Raw genomic sequence first — 17,655 nt, 5'->3', positions numbered from 1 at the left:
GCACATGTCTAAGGGCACGATTACTTCAGAAGTGTATATCTTTAAACAAGTACATATTTTTAGATAAGCATAGGGAGGAAGCTAAAGTGAAATGTTAGTTACTGAAAATATTTTATTTTTTACAAGGTGATTTCACAAAGAGTAAAACTGCATCACAACAAAACAAGACAATTTCAAAGACCATTCATAACGGCCTTTGTCAGTCAACTTACAAGACAGCTCTCCTGCGCACAAGCTGGCCTGCGCAGGAGTCACAACATGAAATAATGACTATATTTTAGAACGAAGACTATGCAGACTTCACTGTTCAGTGCATTTATTAACCAGACTCTTTGCTCCTCCTCACCTTCATGCTCTCCCTTTTACCTTTCATTTTCATCCTCTACGTTTAGAGAGGAGAGAAGGAATCAAGTCAAAATTACTGAAAGGGAACAAGGCTTCTAAAATGGTTTGAGTGGTGCTGAAATGAAGCTTTATAAAATGGTCTGAAAGATGCTGAAACAAAGCTTCCAGCATCATCTTTACTCCCTACTTCTATGCAAAGTGACAGCCATCAGGTACTCATCTAAACTCACTCTGAAAGAATAAGGAAACCTGAAGATTTGAACAGAAAGCAAAATTACCAAGCTATTGAAGCAATGATCCAGGAAAAGCAGGAGGACAGTCTGCTCATGGAGGGAGAACTCGCCATCAGTCTCAGCTAATGCCGCTTTCAAGATGCACTTAAAAAAGAATGGGAAGTGGTCTGGTTTCTTCTTAAAGCTCTGAAAAGAATAAAATTTCACTTTGAGCCAGGCAGTGGTGCTGGTGGTGGCACATACCTTTAATCCCAGCACTGGAGAGGTAGAGGCAGACAGATCACTGAGTTTGAGGCCAGCCTAGTTTATAACTGAGTTCTAGGACAGCCGTAGCTACATCCTGTCTATAAAACAAAAACAAACAAGCAAGAAAAATTGCACTTTGAGCTCTTGATTTCATTATTAGTCACTGTTGATTCTCTTACATTACCTACTTTAGATAGAACTTTATCCTAAATACTCCACAGAAAAGAAGAGACACAAACACATAACTTATGGACATATATGTTATATATACATTTTACTATGGAGTAAAATACATATATATGGCTCAGCGCTATCATCTGAGGTTCATGATATCTACTGGGGTCTTAGAATGTATCTCCTGTGCAAAATGGGGGAATTCCTGCATTGCTATTACTCTATTTCAATCAAAAATCACTAAAGTGGTCTCTATAATATATAAATTAGTGAAATTACTATCTGGTTTAAGAAAAATATTCCCTCTTACTTTCTATAGTGGATTGAAGCAACATCCTGAGATCCCTAAGATGTCTCAGTAAAGTTTCAGATTCATGGTAGTCACACAATATCTGAACAAAATATCCATGTTTTAATCTTAACAGCTCTAAACTTTCTCTTAAACATTTTCTCACTTTGAAAACCACTTCATCAAATTGATGGCAACTACCATGCTTTTTCTTCATTTAAAAAACGATGTTTGGAAGGAAACTTTCAGTGACTTGGCCATTTATATGGTGGGTACTACATTCTTAGTCAGACTGTATAGCATAAAGAAACATTGGTTTATGAGAAATTTCCAAATGGCAAAAGAGGTCCAAAATTGGATGGGGGGGGAGGGGAATTAAGCTGAAGTACAGTATAAACACCCATCAACTTTCACACACTACCTCCTATAGTTATCAATACAACTTGTACTTTGCCAGCTCCAAATGTAAGCAATTATAGTCCACATCTTTCCCTGTTTTAAGCACAACATAGGAAAAAACCTTCTAATTTATATTACTAAGTCCTAGAAAATCAGTTGAAGTACTACAATCAGAAAAAAACTAACATTCTCTTTCACACATCCCTACTTTGTCTTTCAGGAGTGAATACTGGGTACGCTTCCCTGCCAAGAGGACACATGCTATCAGGAAAAGATTCTGTTACTCTGTAGTGGCTTAAGTGAGGCAGAGTGAAAGCTGTGAAGCAGTTTAGTTTTTTTTACCTCCCACGCCGGGACATTTTCTCTGAACTTCTCATTCACCATACAGCAGATGGACATTAAATAGGCCTTGCTGGAAACTTCTGGAGAGTAATTCATCCAGAGATAATTTTCAAGATATTGGCTGTAAAGAGTTTTAAAAATAGGCATAGAATGGTTCATTAGTTATCACCAGACATTGTTCTGCATCACTCACCTGAAAAATAGGAGTATTTCTAGTTTTCTGGAAACATTTTGAAAATCCTATTTCCAGCTTGTTTATCTTTCACACATTTGCCTGTACTGTGTATCAGTGCTGTGACCTTACATGTAGAAACCATGGCTCCAGAGAAGGACAGATACACCTCTAAGAACAAGAAATCAGAGGAGGGTTATGGTTGAATCTGGATTGGTCACTTCACTGGATTTAATCACCTACGAGACATACCTCGGGGCGTGTGTATGAGAACACATTTGTAGAAATACTTAAATGAGGAAGACCAACCCTGAATGTAGACATCTGGGAGTGATGAAAAGGGAGAAGTACACAGCAATCTGAGCCCAGCCCCATCTTCCTCCGCTTCCTGACAGGGGAGGCCATGTGTACAGTCACCTTGGGTTCCTATGCTCAGAACTCCAACAGCTTTAAAGTCTCCTTTACCAATGTGGACAACTGCACCTTCAGCTGCGAGCCCAAACAAATCCTTCCTTCCTTAAATGGCATGTCAAGTACTTCGTCACAGCAACAAGAGAAGCAACAAGCCAATCCACTAACACACAAAATCATCTACCTCTGAATATTCCTTAACGTGGGTGCTATAAGAAAGCAGGCTGAGCACTCCATGAGGAGCAAGCCAGTAAGCAGTGCTTGTCCATGGCTTCTGCTTCAGTGTTTGCCTCCATGTTCCTTCCCTGTCCGAGTTCCTGCCCTGACTTCCTTCAGTGATGATACGGAAGTGTAAGCAAAATAAGCTCTTTCCAACCCAATGTGCTTTTGGTCATGGTTTTTCATCACAACAGTAGTAACCCTAACTAATACCTAAGTTGATGCCAGGAGCAGGGTATTATCATGAAGGACCTGACCAGATTCGGGGGTGGATTGTGGAAGGACTTTGGAACTTCCTATAAAACCACTGAGTATTCAAAGCTTGGTGAGCTGTTGTGAGAATTTGGAAGACTAAAGGATAATGCTGAGAGGTATGAAGATGGTGGAGAACTGGCTTGTGGAGTTTTAGAGGGAAGCAAAGAATCTACTGGAGCCATTAATGTTTTTAATTAACAATCTGTGGTTCTAATAAGATTGGGCAGAAGAATCAGCTGTGATTAGCAAGAGACTGAAGTAAAATATTAGTTTTCTTGAGATAACAGATGCTGGTTAGCTAGAGCCAAGACAGCAGCTGTAAGAAGAAATCAGCATCACTGAGGTGAAATCTTGGAAATGTTTGCTCAGGCTCTGCACACAGAACCTGTAGTCAAGAAACAGCCAAAGTTGTACCTTGTATGGACAGCCTAACTTGGTAGTGTAGGAATTACCCTCATGGTAACTGTTTTGAAGGCATGAAGGGGCATGAAGAGCAGCTGAAGCTTGGCACTGTCAGATGCCAGGATAATAGGGAATAAGATATTAACACATAGGCTCTCACCTCTCTCTGAGGTAGACCAGAATTAGGAAGTATAAAAAGGTAGAAAAGCTATGGCATCAAACATGCTACCAACTTAACTGAACCATCTTGAAAAAATTATTTAACGACTGTGATTTCTGTTTGTTCCAGTAGTTAGAGAGGATAATGCCTTTGTTTCAGAGTGGCTATAACTGCTGTGTATAAAAACATTTAGCTTAGCTTCTTTAGGTTTACATATTTTAGTATGTTTATCCTATATTATATGTCTAATATCCACTTATAAGTGAGTATATACCATGTGTGTCTTTCTGCTTCTGGGATAGTTTACTCAGGATGATCTTTTCTAGTTCCCACCATTTGCTTGCAAATTTCATGATTTCCTTGTTTTTAATTGCTGAGTAGTATTCCATTGTGTAAATGTACCACAACTTCTGTATCCATTCCTCAGTTGAGGGACATCTGGGTTGTTTGAAGATTCTGGCTATTATGAATAAAGCTGCTATGAACATGGTTGAGCAATGTCCTTGTTGTATACTTGAGTACCTCTTGGATATATGCCTAGGACTGGTATAGCTGTATCTTGAGGTAAGATGCTCAATCTTCATTCAAAAGGCAAACGGGATTACATCGGAAGAAGGAGAAAACAGGGAACAGGACAAGAGCCTACACAGAGGGCCTCTGAAAGACTCTACTCAGCAGCGTATTGAAGCAGATGCTGAGACTCATAGCCAAACTTTAGGCAGGGATCTTATGAAAGAAGGGGGAAATAGAAAGATCTGAAGCAGACAGGAGCTCCATAAGGAGAGCAACAGAACCAAGAAATCTGGGCACAGGGGTCTTTGCTGAGACTGATACTCCAGCCAAGGACCATGCATGGAGATAACCTAAGAACCCTTGCACAGATGTAGACCATGGCAGATCATTCTCCAAGTGTGTTCCCTAGTAAGGGGGAAAAGGACTATCTCTGAAATGTAATCAGTGGCTGGCTCTTTGATCACCTCCCCCTGAGGCAGGGGAGGGGGGCAGCTTTACCGTGCCACAGAGGAAGAAAATGCAGAAGAGACCTGATAGGCTAGGGTCAGATGGAAGGGGAGGACTACCTCCCCTGTCAGTGGACTGGTTAAGGGGGATGGGAGGAGAAGAAGGAGGGAGAGTGGAAATGAGAGGGGATGAGGAAGGAGGCTACAGCTGGAATAAAAAAGTGAATAAATTGTAATAAATAAAAAAATAAAATAAGTTGGTCTATGTTGAACAGTACTACTCTTTTATTTTTATATGTTGGACAAACTTGGATGTAGCATGGTCTCTTATTCCTTTATAATTAAAAGTTGTATGTGTGCAGGGCATGCTGGCATACACCTTTAATCCCAGCACTAAGGAACAGAGGCAGGTGTATCTCTGAGTTCATTGTCAGCTAAGTCTATATAGTGAGTTCCAGGCCAGCCAAAGCAGCATAGACAAGCCTTTTCTCAAAACAAACAAATAAACAAACAACAACAAAAGCCAAACACCCATAAACCAACGAATGAACAACAACATAAAAACCTTTTTTTTTTTGGCTAGAGAAACATATGCCTAACATGTGTAATGTTTAGGAATTAGGGAAAATATTACATTTTCTTCTCTTTGAAACATTTAGGTGTAATTAGTTGGTTGGAACAATGGTGTCTTAGTAATAAAATTTTAGCTAAGAAGGAAGAAAAGTAGTTGTAGAGTATACCCTGATTTATTCGCATAGGCCACTTATAACTAGTGAAAAACAACTCAAAATATGTTACCCTGATGAGGTTACCTTTCAAAACAAAGGAAATATCAAATAAGACAATCACAAAAATATAAGTAGTCATGAATTTAGATTTTATTTGCTATTGGAAGTCAATCCATGGCCTTGTACACGCTAAATGGAATTTAGCTATGAGCTATTCCTGAATATATAAAAATAAAATATAAAAATATTTTCTTTATTGCAAACTAACATTTTATTCACATGGTCATTTTCATCCACCATCCATGCAATGCCTTTTTACTCACCTAAATTCCAACAGCATTATTTTTCTGATGGCAAACCTAAAACATAAAAAGAAACATCATTAACTTTGAAATAGAACACAGAAACATTTCAGAGATCTTAATTCTCATTCATTTGGAATCTTTTGTAATCAAATTAAATGACACATCAGATTCTATAACATCAGATCACAACTGCCAAAAGCTAGCCTGGATCAACTTCAAAAGCACCGATGCTCTCATCTCATGCACACACCTACCAATGTCTCACATGCCTTTCAGTCTCGATTGTGGGGAATTATAAATATACTCTTTACCATACTGTTCTTTTATAGTAGAAATTTGTGGCTTTACATGAAAAAAGAAAGTTTTCCTAACAAAGTATGGTTCCATAGACAGTTCAAATGGTTACTTTTCACTTAATTATTTTCTAATATTTGAAAAAAAAGTAGCCAGACCAGAACACAGTCACTAGATGACAGTTTCCAGATTTGAAAATTAAATTTATAATCCCTCAGGAGACCATTAGCCTCTCAAAATCCTACTCCATTGCTTTCTGATCTCTCCAAGCACACAGTATCACAGAACTTTAGCAAGGATAAAATAAATGAAAAAAGCAGGAAGAACAATGACATAATATTAGCTCCTGTAGTTCAGCATGGGTACAGAGTAGACGGGACACCTTGAATGACATTCTCTGGAGCAGCAGCTTAGGACAGAAAAAACACCCTGGGCAACAGACAGGGATCAGAAGAGTTTTGGAGATATGAAAAGCTACAAATAATCACCACAAATACAAATACCTGGAAGTGGTTTGTATACTTTTCTAAGTTACCAATATTACAGACAACATGCATTAAGCATGCTCAAAAATAAACAGATTTCATTAATCCATCCAGAGGTGGACAATTTTTGTATAAAGAACTACGTCTGTTGACTCTATCGGCAATCACATCACTACAGCGGATAAGGAAAGAGGAGGCAAACGTGTAAACTGCTTTACTACCATACATCTTCCCAGGATGTAGCAAAAACACGGAGTATGGAGTTGTATGGCAGCCTGACAACCACACTGAAAACACTATCTCAAGAAAAAACAGTTTCAAATGCTAAAAAGGGCTCTGCCATTTTGAGTGTGTGATATGTGTGGGCATACAGAGCACGGTGTGTGTGGAGGTCAGAAGACACATTTCTGGACTTGGCTCCAGGGACTGAGCTCAAGCCTCCAGGTCTGTGTGTGGCAACTGTCTACCTGGTAGGGCATCTGGCTGGCCCATTTCTTTATTCAAAGTTCAAAAATAAAAAAATAAAAAGCAAGACTATAGTATTTATTTTTTTCAACTCATCTATTTTTCACTTATGAAATTAAGATATAGAGGAAGAAATAAACAGTGGCATCTAGAGTGCTGACAAAATGCAAGTTTTCTTCTCTTCTAAGCAGGCAGAAGCACTACACTCCATAGGGCTCACACACTATGCCCTTTCAGTGTCATGTTTCCTACTAAAATAGTCTATACATTTCAAATAAACAAAAAGTGGCAAGATAGTCTTTTATAAGTCACTGTTTTATTTTCAACCATAAATTCTGGTGGATTATTCATAACAGGATTAAGAACAATGCCCATGGGTAGAAATTAAGAGATCCTACAAGAAAATGGATGCCGTTCCTCTTAAAGAACAAAGGAGTGGATTAGAGCCAAGGAAATAAGCCAGTGCCTCAACTACTGTGAAATGTCTTAATCAAGTTCCTCAGCCATATTCAGTAATAGTACCTCAAAGTTCTTGGGAAGGTGGTAAATGTACTACTGTACATAAAACGCTTAGAGCAAAGCCAGCATACAGGAAACACTTAAACAGCAACAACTCCTGTGTTAAATGAAAGTTGCATAAAAACACAGTAAGGGAAGCTTTCCAAAACTGACACTGCAAGAAATAGCAAAAATGAATGAACTGTGTAACATTCCAAACTAACCATGTGACTAGGCCAAAAAAAAAAAAGGCTTTTAAGAATTAATTTTGAGATTCTAGAAGTATTTATTTTACACCACAAGAATTTAAGATCTCAATAACTTATGAATATTGTGATATTAAAAATATCTTAGGACCCTAAAACACCCTATTAGGTAGTGTACTCTAACCAATTAATAAATATTAAGCCACACCCTAGATACTGAAGATGACACATTGCTTAGCAAAATAACTTCCTAAGGAGCTAGTCTAAAACACTGTTCATTTAAAGCTTTAATGTACTTTGCAATTTATGTTATAGAAATTCTTAGCAAGCTCAAAAATGAACCATTAAACATTAACTCCCATATCTTAACACTACCTTATTTTTGCTTTCAAATTATTTGATAAAATTTTCTTGAACACTTTAACACATAAAAGATACCAAGCAAAGATTCTACAAAATTTGAGCTTGCATGGTGACATATATTTGTAATCCTAGCACAATGGAAGTTAAAATAGTAGGCCTACAAGCTCAAGGCCACGTTTGAGCTCTATGAGAATTTATCTTAAAAATATTTACAAAATTTCAACATTTAAACAACTACCACTTAAAAATATTAACTGGGCATTCATATCTACAAGTAAATACATAATGATCATATATCTAAATATATATCATCTTATATAAATAAAAGATGACCAATATACAGTTAATTTCTTTTAAAGAATTCCATGACAGAATGAAGGCTCTAAACCATTCTGTGTGAGGGGGAGAGGGAAGATAAAAACTCCATACAAAGATGAAGACACTAGTGACTGGAACAGAAAAGAAGTTGTTTTTGCTTTTGTTTTTAAGTTACTACTTTATGTATATTATTAAAAAAAATAACTAATTATGTCTTGGTTTTATGCCCTATATATAATTATGAATTTACATCTTATTTTATATTTTTTAAAAGTGTTTTAGAAGATTTATCAGAAATAGAAAATCATTAGTGAACTTGAAATAAATCTATGCTCACCTAACTACTTATTTCTCTATCTCTCTGTCTCTGTATCTCCCTCCCTCCTTCCCACCCTCCCTGATCTCTATATTGGTCCTTCAAAAACCAAACAAACCATGTGGGTTTAATCCCTCTGACCTGACCCTGAACCTAGAAGACACAGGAATAATATGCAGTTAGTACCCGCAGAGCAACATTCATACATAGAAAATTAAAAGGTCCTTTGCAAGCTAAGAGCAGAAGCAGAACCCGATGTTTATACACATCCCACATGGTCTCCATAATACCAAGGCACCACAATTAAACTTACTCTTACCGAGATTTGACGATCTCTTTTTCATATATCTCTTCAATTACCTGTTGCCAAAAGGATAAAAATGTTTAATGTGTTAATCACCTTGTTTTTCAATCTAAAATTAGTTTTCAATTACTGAGATTATATGAAATAGTTTGGTTTAAGAAAGATCAAATATTTAAATAATAAGAGACTTTTTATTAATGACATTATGTCTCAATTATAAGATAACAGAAAGTGTAGTAGTGGAAGTAATAAAATCCATCCACATAAAACCAGAGCTCCCCAATATTCCTTATAAGGATGTTTATAATATTTCTAGACAAAGAAACCTCATAAGTCATCTTTTCAAAACATAAGGTGATTTTAAATGCTATTAGAGTCTAAGAATCGTAAGAGCCTACCAAAAGTCAGCTAGACAGTAAATTAAAAGTGTGAAGATATTATAGAAACACATGATAACTGCTACATCCAAATGAATACGATAACATCATGCTTTCTGTTCATCGACCTAGGGCACAGGGAAACTGGGCTCTGGAGCTGGAAGAATGCTTCAAACCACCACTGTTGGAGGCTGTGATCCTACAAGTGTCTAACTTTTCTAATGTCAGTTTCTTCATTTAAGGAATGGAGTCCATTGCCGTATGTGGTAGAACATGCCTTTAATCTCAGTACTCAGGAGGCAGAGGCAGGCAGACCTCTTCAAGTTTGAGGCCAGACTGGTCTACAAAGAGAGTCAGGACAACCAGGGCCACAGACAGCAATCCTGTCTTGAAAAACCAAAAAGAAGTAATAAATAAATATATAAATACAGAGAGAGAGAGAGAGAGAAAGAAAGAAAGAAAGAAAGAAAGAAAGAAAGAAAGAAAGAAAGAAAAGAAAGGAAAAAGGGAACTCAAATGCAGACTACTTCGCAAGGTTGCCACGAATAAGACAGGGCATGTAAATGTCTCCTCCAACCCTGGAACATGGCAGAGTTTCAATAACAGTTACCACAGAAACATAGTACAGATGTTAAGAGTACGTTTTAATGCTAATGGTACTACTATGTACTGTGTTTACTCTTAATGCTTCTTAAATGCTCAGAGCATATTTGCGAAATGTTTATGGGCAGAGGAGGAGAGGTGATGAGGTAACTCCAACTTGGTTTAGATAGAATTTTCTATCATTGGTTTTCTTTTTATCAAAACTCAAATTAAACAATGTTTTAAATATAAACAAATAGTAAAATTATTTTCATGGACATAGATAATTTCATCTAAAACTATCTTATATGAAGGAAAATGGCTGAAATATGAATTGGATTTCAAGAAAAGCTTAATATAAGTGGGTCCAACTCAATCAATCTGGTAGTAACACCATGATATGTTATTAATGGAATATTATCTAAGGACTCCTGACCCTAACACACACAAATGTAAAATACACAAAGTTCACGTATTGAGAAAAGGCTACTTGGCTGATGATTAAAAATAATGCATGTGTGCTATATTCATGAATATCCTCCTGATGAATACAACATGACTACTAGCAAAACAAACAACAAAAAAACTTTTACAAATAAAATACTGAAGCTCAAATAACACAAAAAGCTTTAGGTTAAATGCAGCTTTAACGAAGCTACCTAAAGCATTAAAACCCAAATTGACACTGGCAGAAAGTAAGATCTGAGTCTTCATCACTTGTTTAGTGTCTTGCTATATCAACATTTATTCTACAGCAAGGCCTGGCATTTTAAGACATTTCTAGGAAGAACCCTCCATTTAGAAAGTCTGTCATCCATTTGTTTGACAATTGCTTTGATGAAACCATAAGACCACTGAATACTTCTTGTTTTAGTCATGTATTCTACACAAAACCGTTCTACTCTATCCATGATGGGAAAATCATAACACATTCACTTTTTTTTTTTTTTTTGCAAAGGATTAAAGGAAATAAAACAAAATGATAAGATATCTTTAGGTAATGATTCTTATCTTCTTATGTGTAACTTCTAAAGATTTCAATTTTTCTAACATAAGCAATTAGTTTGATAATGAAAAACAGTATTTTCAATTTTAAATTAGTATTGAAAGCTTCTGTTGACCTAATTGTTAAAACAATACCAAGAGTACAACTGTTTGTAAATCTGTTGCAAAACAAAACTACTTACTTTTATATCAAAAGGTGACTTCTTCTTGATGTGAGGAGCCCAGTATTTACATGCTAACTGCAAAGACAAACAGTAGAAATATTAAGTCCCAGGTTCACACACTGCATCACTTAGACATGTCACTCAGTGTGATGCTGGTTCTTAACAACGCAGATCTAGGAGTGGAGAACTGGGCTATTTTAAAGGTACCATGTAGGCATGCAATTTAGTTATCATCCTTGGCCCCAATCCAATCAATACCAGTGACACTTTGCATGGTAACTAGCTACCATGATACTCAAACCACTAAAACATCCCATTTCTGAAATCCCTGGCAATCAGTATGGTTTGTTTATAATCAGAGTAAAACATTTTTGGTTCAGTCATAAGGAAATCCAGGCCTCAAGAGTTTTACTAAGCTGCCCATAATTAATTAGTCAGCAGCTGTGTAAGGATTAAAAACCAGTTTCAAAGTCTTCATGAATGTTGATATGTAAAGAAATAATCCTTTAAATGACTAGTATACCCAGACATATGTAGACAAACTCTTTAAGAAACTGTAGTATAAAGGCTGGTTATTACAAAGAAAATAGGGGTTGGTGTTTTATATTTTAGCGGGTTAAACTTCACTTAGAAATTTAAATGCACATATAAAATATCTCCAGAAATTGAAGTGATTTTATAATTTTCAAGAAACGTGGAAAAGAGATGGAGTAATGGCTCAGCAGTTATGAGCACTTGGTCTTCCAGAGGACCTGACTTCATTCTTAGTCCCACGCTCCCTCCCACTCCAGTCCCGGGATCTGAGGCCTCTTCTGTTCCCCATAGGTACTGCACCCACAAGTACATACCAGCCTGCCCCAAACACATAATTGAAAATTAAAATGAAAACAAACATTTCCTACTGACTTTTTAAAACCAAAGTAAAAATCTCTTAAAAATCCAGAAACTCTACCAAGCACAAAAAAAAGAAATCAATACATTTATGAGTGCGTAACTGCACGGTCTGCATTCTTAAATGTTTGTTTGATGTACAGATAGACAAATACACAGATGAAAGGATAAATGGACAAATGGAGTCATGTGTTACTCTTCCATGAAGCTCTTTCAACACTACCTGGCAACTGTCTCTTCCTTCTTTTCAGGTTGGGAATAATTTCAAAATATTCTTATCTTTCTGTATTATAATTACTTGATTGGTTATTCATCCTCATTGAATTGGAACATATAAGATGGTACCTGTGTTCTTTCCAATTACAATTTAACCCTAACAATCATCATCGCTTAAGAGAACTTCTAAAATGTGAAAACATTATACTTCCTACCTAGTTACATATCACTTTTCCAAATTATCAAACACACTCCAACCCAACAGAAAACCTCTCACTACTACCCTGTACTATCCCATGATGCCCATATTTCCTCTTCCCACACAAGCTCAGGCTGCTTCTCAAATCATAAGAGAAATAAGCATAATCTTTTGGATGGATTCAGAACATGGAGACGTGTGTGCGTGTGTATGTGTGTGTATGTATGTATATAAAATGAATGAGTGTAGACCTAGCAACATTAACACCATGTCTTTTTTCTTGAGTTTTACCTTTTCCTTGGAATTTAACCTCGGACAATCCCAGGCACTGCCACCTTCATACATGGCCTGCTCACCCTTTAACTCTCCTGCCTCATATGGAATACAAGCTCTCCGTTCTCCACCTGGTACAACTATGACAGCACAAACTGCTCAGCATAAATATCACCGAAAGGCAGAGCTGTAAAGCAAATACAGTGGCATACAAAAGTGTGGTCTCAGAGTCAGGACTTGGCTAACCTTTAATTACTTGAGCATCTGTTCAATAAGTATGACATAGCCCCTCTCTGGGCAGGTGCCAGCTGCTCAGAAGTTAACAGAAGTCACAGAAGAGGTGACACCTCTAACCCCACACATCACTTACCCTTAACGATTTCCACACAGTCCTAAATATATCTCAAGGGGCACTTTCTCAGATCATTTCTTCAGCAAATTCTTTAGACAAATGCAAGCAATTTAAATTATGTCTTCAAATCACTTCCTTCACAGTTTTATTCTGGCATTTCGTTTATTAATCTTTAGGTTTCTTAATGTCTTCTTCCAAAGATTATGGACTTAGTGAATGCAAGAATCACTTTTATTTGCAGGGTAGCCATGTCCAAATGGTATCAGGCAAATCCCACACATTAATTCTTGCTATCATCATCACCTGAGAACCTTCATTCTCCTCACTATATCCTAAAAACCTAGTCAATTTGTTTAAGGATTCACTCATTCCACAAATACATACTACTCATACTGCGTGTCTAACACAAAGCAGGTGTTCAGGAGTGCATGGAGAATAAAACAGACCTGTTTTCTAGCTCAACTCTCACAACTAACAAGACAGAATAAATATGATTATAAATGATTTTCTCAAGAAAACCCCATTTCATCCTACATTTTGGGTTAATACCAATATACTTTATCGGCACATTCAAGGGCCTTTTCAGTACATTCAACTAAACGTTTATTAGGTGTCTCATAATTAACATAGTCAAAAACATAACCAGTCTACTTCCTTTAATAGCCAGGGCTCTCCATTCTCTCACTATAGACTAGCACTACCAATATCCCTATCACTACTTCTTGTCCCTTATCCCCACCTAATTCCCACATTTTACCAAGGTGATATTCTAACAATATCATTCACCAGGTTACAATGCAAAAACATCATGTTTTGAAAAAAAAAAAAAAAATCCAAATTTATTTGTCCTCTTAAATGCACATGATCTATTTCCTACATTTTGCTTTATCCTCATCTCATCCTGACAACTATCTGCCTTGTTTTTGTTTCTTTGTTTTGTTCGGATGTTGTTCTTTAGGACAGGGTCTCATGTACCCTAGGCTGGCCTCAAACTTACTATGTTAGACAAGGCTAGCCTCGAACTCCCATTCCTCCTGTCTTCACATCCCACATACAGAGAATTGAACACATGTATTGCTCCTGGTCCATTTTCCCTCTCAGTTCATATGCTCTAGCCACTCTCTCTTTACATCCAAACTTTAAGGCATCGGTATCTGATATTGCCTGGACCATTTCCATGTTCTGTAAAAGTACCTTTTATTCACTGCTTCAGTTGTTGTCTCAGAGGCTAATTGCCTCTGTCTGCTAACCTAAGCTTAGACCTGGAAGCAGCTACCCTCCGTATAATCTAATGTTTTTAGCCTAGAATGTTTTTAGCCTCTGAGACTTACTGCTGAATAAGCTCACCCTTTCTTGGTTCTTACTGAGCTCTGGGCTGGCCAGCTGCTCTGGCTCAAACTCCTCTGCCAGCTGACTTACTCAATCTGGCTTCTCTCTTGGACACTGAATTGCTCTGCTTGGTCACAAACTAACTCTAGCAATCTGCTCTAATCTCCTGGCTACTCCTCATTCTCTGACTCATTCCTGTCTATTACTGTTCCGGTAAAACAGCCTCCCCCCACTACACTGCCCCTTAAGTAGCTTCCCTTTCCTCTCTCTTCCAGTGAGAGTTGGGCGGATCCTATTCCACCAAATCTCTCTGATTCGTCAGTTTTTATGCCACTCAATTAAACATCCCCTTCAAACATGGGTGCTTCTAACAACAGACTAACTTTATCTTCATTGATTGGGATTAAAGATCTGTACCAGCACACCTGGACCTAAGCTTACCTGAAACTTGCTCAATAACAGACCAGCCCTGAACTCAGATCTGCTTGCCTCTCTCCTGGATTAAAGGCTTGTTTCTATTCGAGCCGGATCACACAGACCTAGAAGGTCTTTGGATGTGATCTCTTTGCTACAACAGCCATGTTCTGAATTAACATTCCTCTAAAGTGTTCTTTCCCAAATTGTCTGCGTATCTCCATTTAGCTTTAATGTAGTATAAGAAATAAGAAATATCTTCTCTAATGTTGAGTAAAAGGATGAGAATAAAGGAAAACAGGTAAAGGTGGGACTCCAGATAGTGGAAACAATGTCCAAAAAGTCAGATTAACGTTCTCAAGGCATATTCAAGTAATTGCAGTGTATAGGGGTGACCGCGCACAAAGTTAGAACGGGAGAGCAGAAAGACACAGACACGAGAGAGAGAGAGAGAGAGAGAGAACACGAAGAGAAGAGCGGGCTGCAGAAGAACAGGAGGGCATCTGAGCGATCAAGAAGCCTTAGGGGGCAGGGCAAGTCAGGGTGAGAGAGGTCCAGAAATACAGACAAATTAGCATGTAGTCATGCAGGAGCTAAGCGAATGAAAATAGCACCCAAGCCTCTGCCTTGAAAAATCTGCTGAGACCGGAGAAAAGTGGGAGGGCTTAAAACTTTTCTAACTTACAGTCTCAATAATTCCCAAAGAATCAACAAGGATATGAAGGGTTGAAGGCCCAGGACTGGCTTTACTGTCTACCAAATCAAGGCTTCAGAATGACAGAGAATTAACGCATCTACTTGCAGACGGAGTCCCGGGAGAGTAATACAATTTTGTGCAGAAACAGGTTTGTAGCATCTTTTCTGGCCACGCGGAGCGGCCTCTTTCAACTGTGGCCTTTCCAGTGTTTAGCTAGTAACTTGCAAGTACACAAGATATCAAAGACAATCCCAACCCCGGGATTGTCTTCAGGGCCCCGGCATCCCTCCTCCCCGCCCCACACAAACGCACACGCCGGGGCTCACCTGGGTGACGAACTCCGCGTTGATCTGGGACACCGTGGGGGCCACGATTTTCTTGGGCTGCGCTGGGGCCGCCATCGCAGCGGTCGCCTCCGGCCCGGACGCAGACCAGAGGCCGGCGCTCGCCGCGGCGGCTCCCGGAGGCTCTCCAGCTGCGGCTGCAATGCCTAGCCGGGAGGAGGAAGAGCGCCGGGCCCACTCACGCCCGGCTCCCCGAGTTCCACGGGAGACCTGGGAAGGCGCCCCGGCCTTCACCCGGAAGCGGAACTAGTGGGCCCGAGAGTCAGGGCAAGAGTTAAACGTGAGCTAGAAAGCTGTGACGTGTCTCTCGATTGCCCCCTGGTGGAAGGAGGAGAGATAACACCCAGACAGGAAAGGAAGGAAGCTGACAGATGGTGTTGAATGTGGTTAGTAAAGGTGGGACTTGGAAGAGCAGGAGGATTTCTTTGAACGCTAATAAAAGATGTAGTAACACACACACACACACACACACACACACACACACACACACACACACATTGTGTGACCTTAAAAGCTGCCTGGAAGTGCTGATTGCCATACAACCAGCACACACAGAGTGTAAAACTCGATGCATTTTTGAAGAGTTGTATATATCTATCAAGGCAGCACCAGAATCATGACAATGAGATTAACCACGGCCGTTAAAAGTTTCTGTGTGTCCTTGTGCATGCAACCTTTCATCACTTCTCACCCAGACACCTGCCGCCTTTGATCATCTTGGTCGCTGTTCATTAAAAATTATATATAAATTTTATGTAATTTTTTAGAGAAAAAGAGACTTAAGTAAATTTTACAATATGCGTTTTCTTTGCTTAATGAATATTATTTTCAGATGCATCTGTGTTGCTGCTCATGTCAGTCACTGATTTAATTTTCTTGCTAAATAATAGTCAATTTTTTCAGACATAGCACAGTTCATTAATTTAGTAACCTGCTGATAGGCATTTGGATTTTTCCTAGCTCTTAATTACTGCAAACAAATCCTCTACAAATGATTCTAATCATTATGTGGAGGTATATGTCCTCTGAAGTAACACATTAAATGGCTAGGTCATATGATAGGTTTCCATTTTAAGAAACCTCTGTCTTTCCAAAAAAGCTGTACCTTACTAACATTTGAGACTTGTGCTGTCTTTTTTTTACCCTACCAATATTTTATATGGATAGTGTTTCAAGTTCTTTTAGCCATTTTAATAGACATGCAGTGCATCACATAATGGTTATAATTTATGTTTCACCAATGACTAATGGTGTTGAACATATTTTTGTGTGCTTTGTGCATATATCTTCACCAAGAAAATATCTGGTCAAAATGTTTGCCTGGTTTTTCTTTGGTCACTCATTTTATAACTCTTGGGTTTCCACACACCTCCCATTTAGAAAATCATACACAGATTAAAGGGCTATCTCATTAAGTTCCCTCTGGAGGAATATGGGCAGGATACTGGCACACGATTGGGTCTCTTTTAATCTTAGGATATATGGGGGTCTGCTAAAATGAGCAGTGTGAAAGAAAACAGCTGTAGGTGTGGAGATTAAGTACATAAATGTAGTTTTGTTCCTCCACGTTTTACTGTTTGTTTATAGAGGTATGGCTAAAAATTTGCTTGATTAAAATTTTAAATGCAAAGCATTCTGAATATACAACAACCACTGGCATCTTATTTCCAAAGGCAGCATCTATAAACAGCAGGGTGGGTTTTTGAATGGCTTTGATGATGAATCTTGATCAGCTCAAACTGTTATTTTTATACTCCACTGTAGATACCACAGAAAGCCTCGGAAGCAGATGATGGCAGAAGGATATTAGCAATAAGGACCAAAGTTTGAGTTATTGGAAGTCTTAAAATCTAGGGGAAGACATTGTAAAGGCAGCGTAGATCCATAGGTTGGACATTATTTCAGTCTGATGCCTTTTGAGTGA

At 38.2% G+C, this 17,655-nt stretch overlaps 1 protein-coding gene across 1 annotated transcript in view; it reads right to left on the bottom strand.

Annotated features, from left to right (window-relative positions):
• Aqr (aquarius intron-binding spliceosomal factor) overlaps positions 1–15,964 on the bottom strand; it is a 73,166-nt gene extending 57,202 nt beyond the window's left edge. Inside the window, exons 1-6 of the mRNA XM_055598936.1 lie at positions 15,714–15,964; positions 11,035–11,091; positions 8,904–8,944; positions 5,658–5,693; positions 2,029–2,149; positions 624–764 (exon numbers count right to left, since the gene is read on the bottom strand). Of these exons, the coding sequence (XP_055454911.1) occupies positions 624–764; positions 2,029–2,149; positions 5,658–5,693; positions 8,904–8,944; positions 11,035–11,091; positions 15,714–15,788 (471 nt within the window). The 5' untranslated portion in view covers positions 15,789–15,964. The remainder of the gene's footprint in view (positions 1–623; positions 765–2,028; positions 2,150–5,657; positions 5,694–8,903; positions 8,945–11,034; positions 11,092–15,713) is intronic.
• Positions 15,965–17,655: the final 1,691 nt, after the last annotated feature.

Source organism: Psammomys obesus, unplaced genomic scaffold (assembly GCF_907164565.1).
Source record: "Psammomys obesus unplaced genomic scaffold, mPsaObe1.curated_primary_1811, whole genome shotgun sequence".
NCBI lineage: Eukaryota > Metazoa > Chordata > Mammalia > Rodentia > Muridae > Psammomys > Psammomys obesus.
This window is presented reverse-complemented; position numbering and strand designations above follow the sequence as displayed.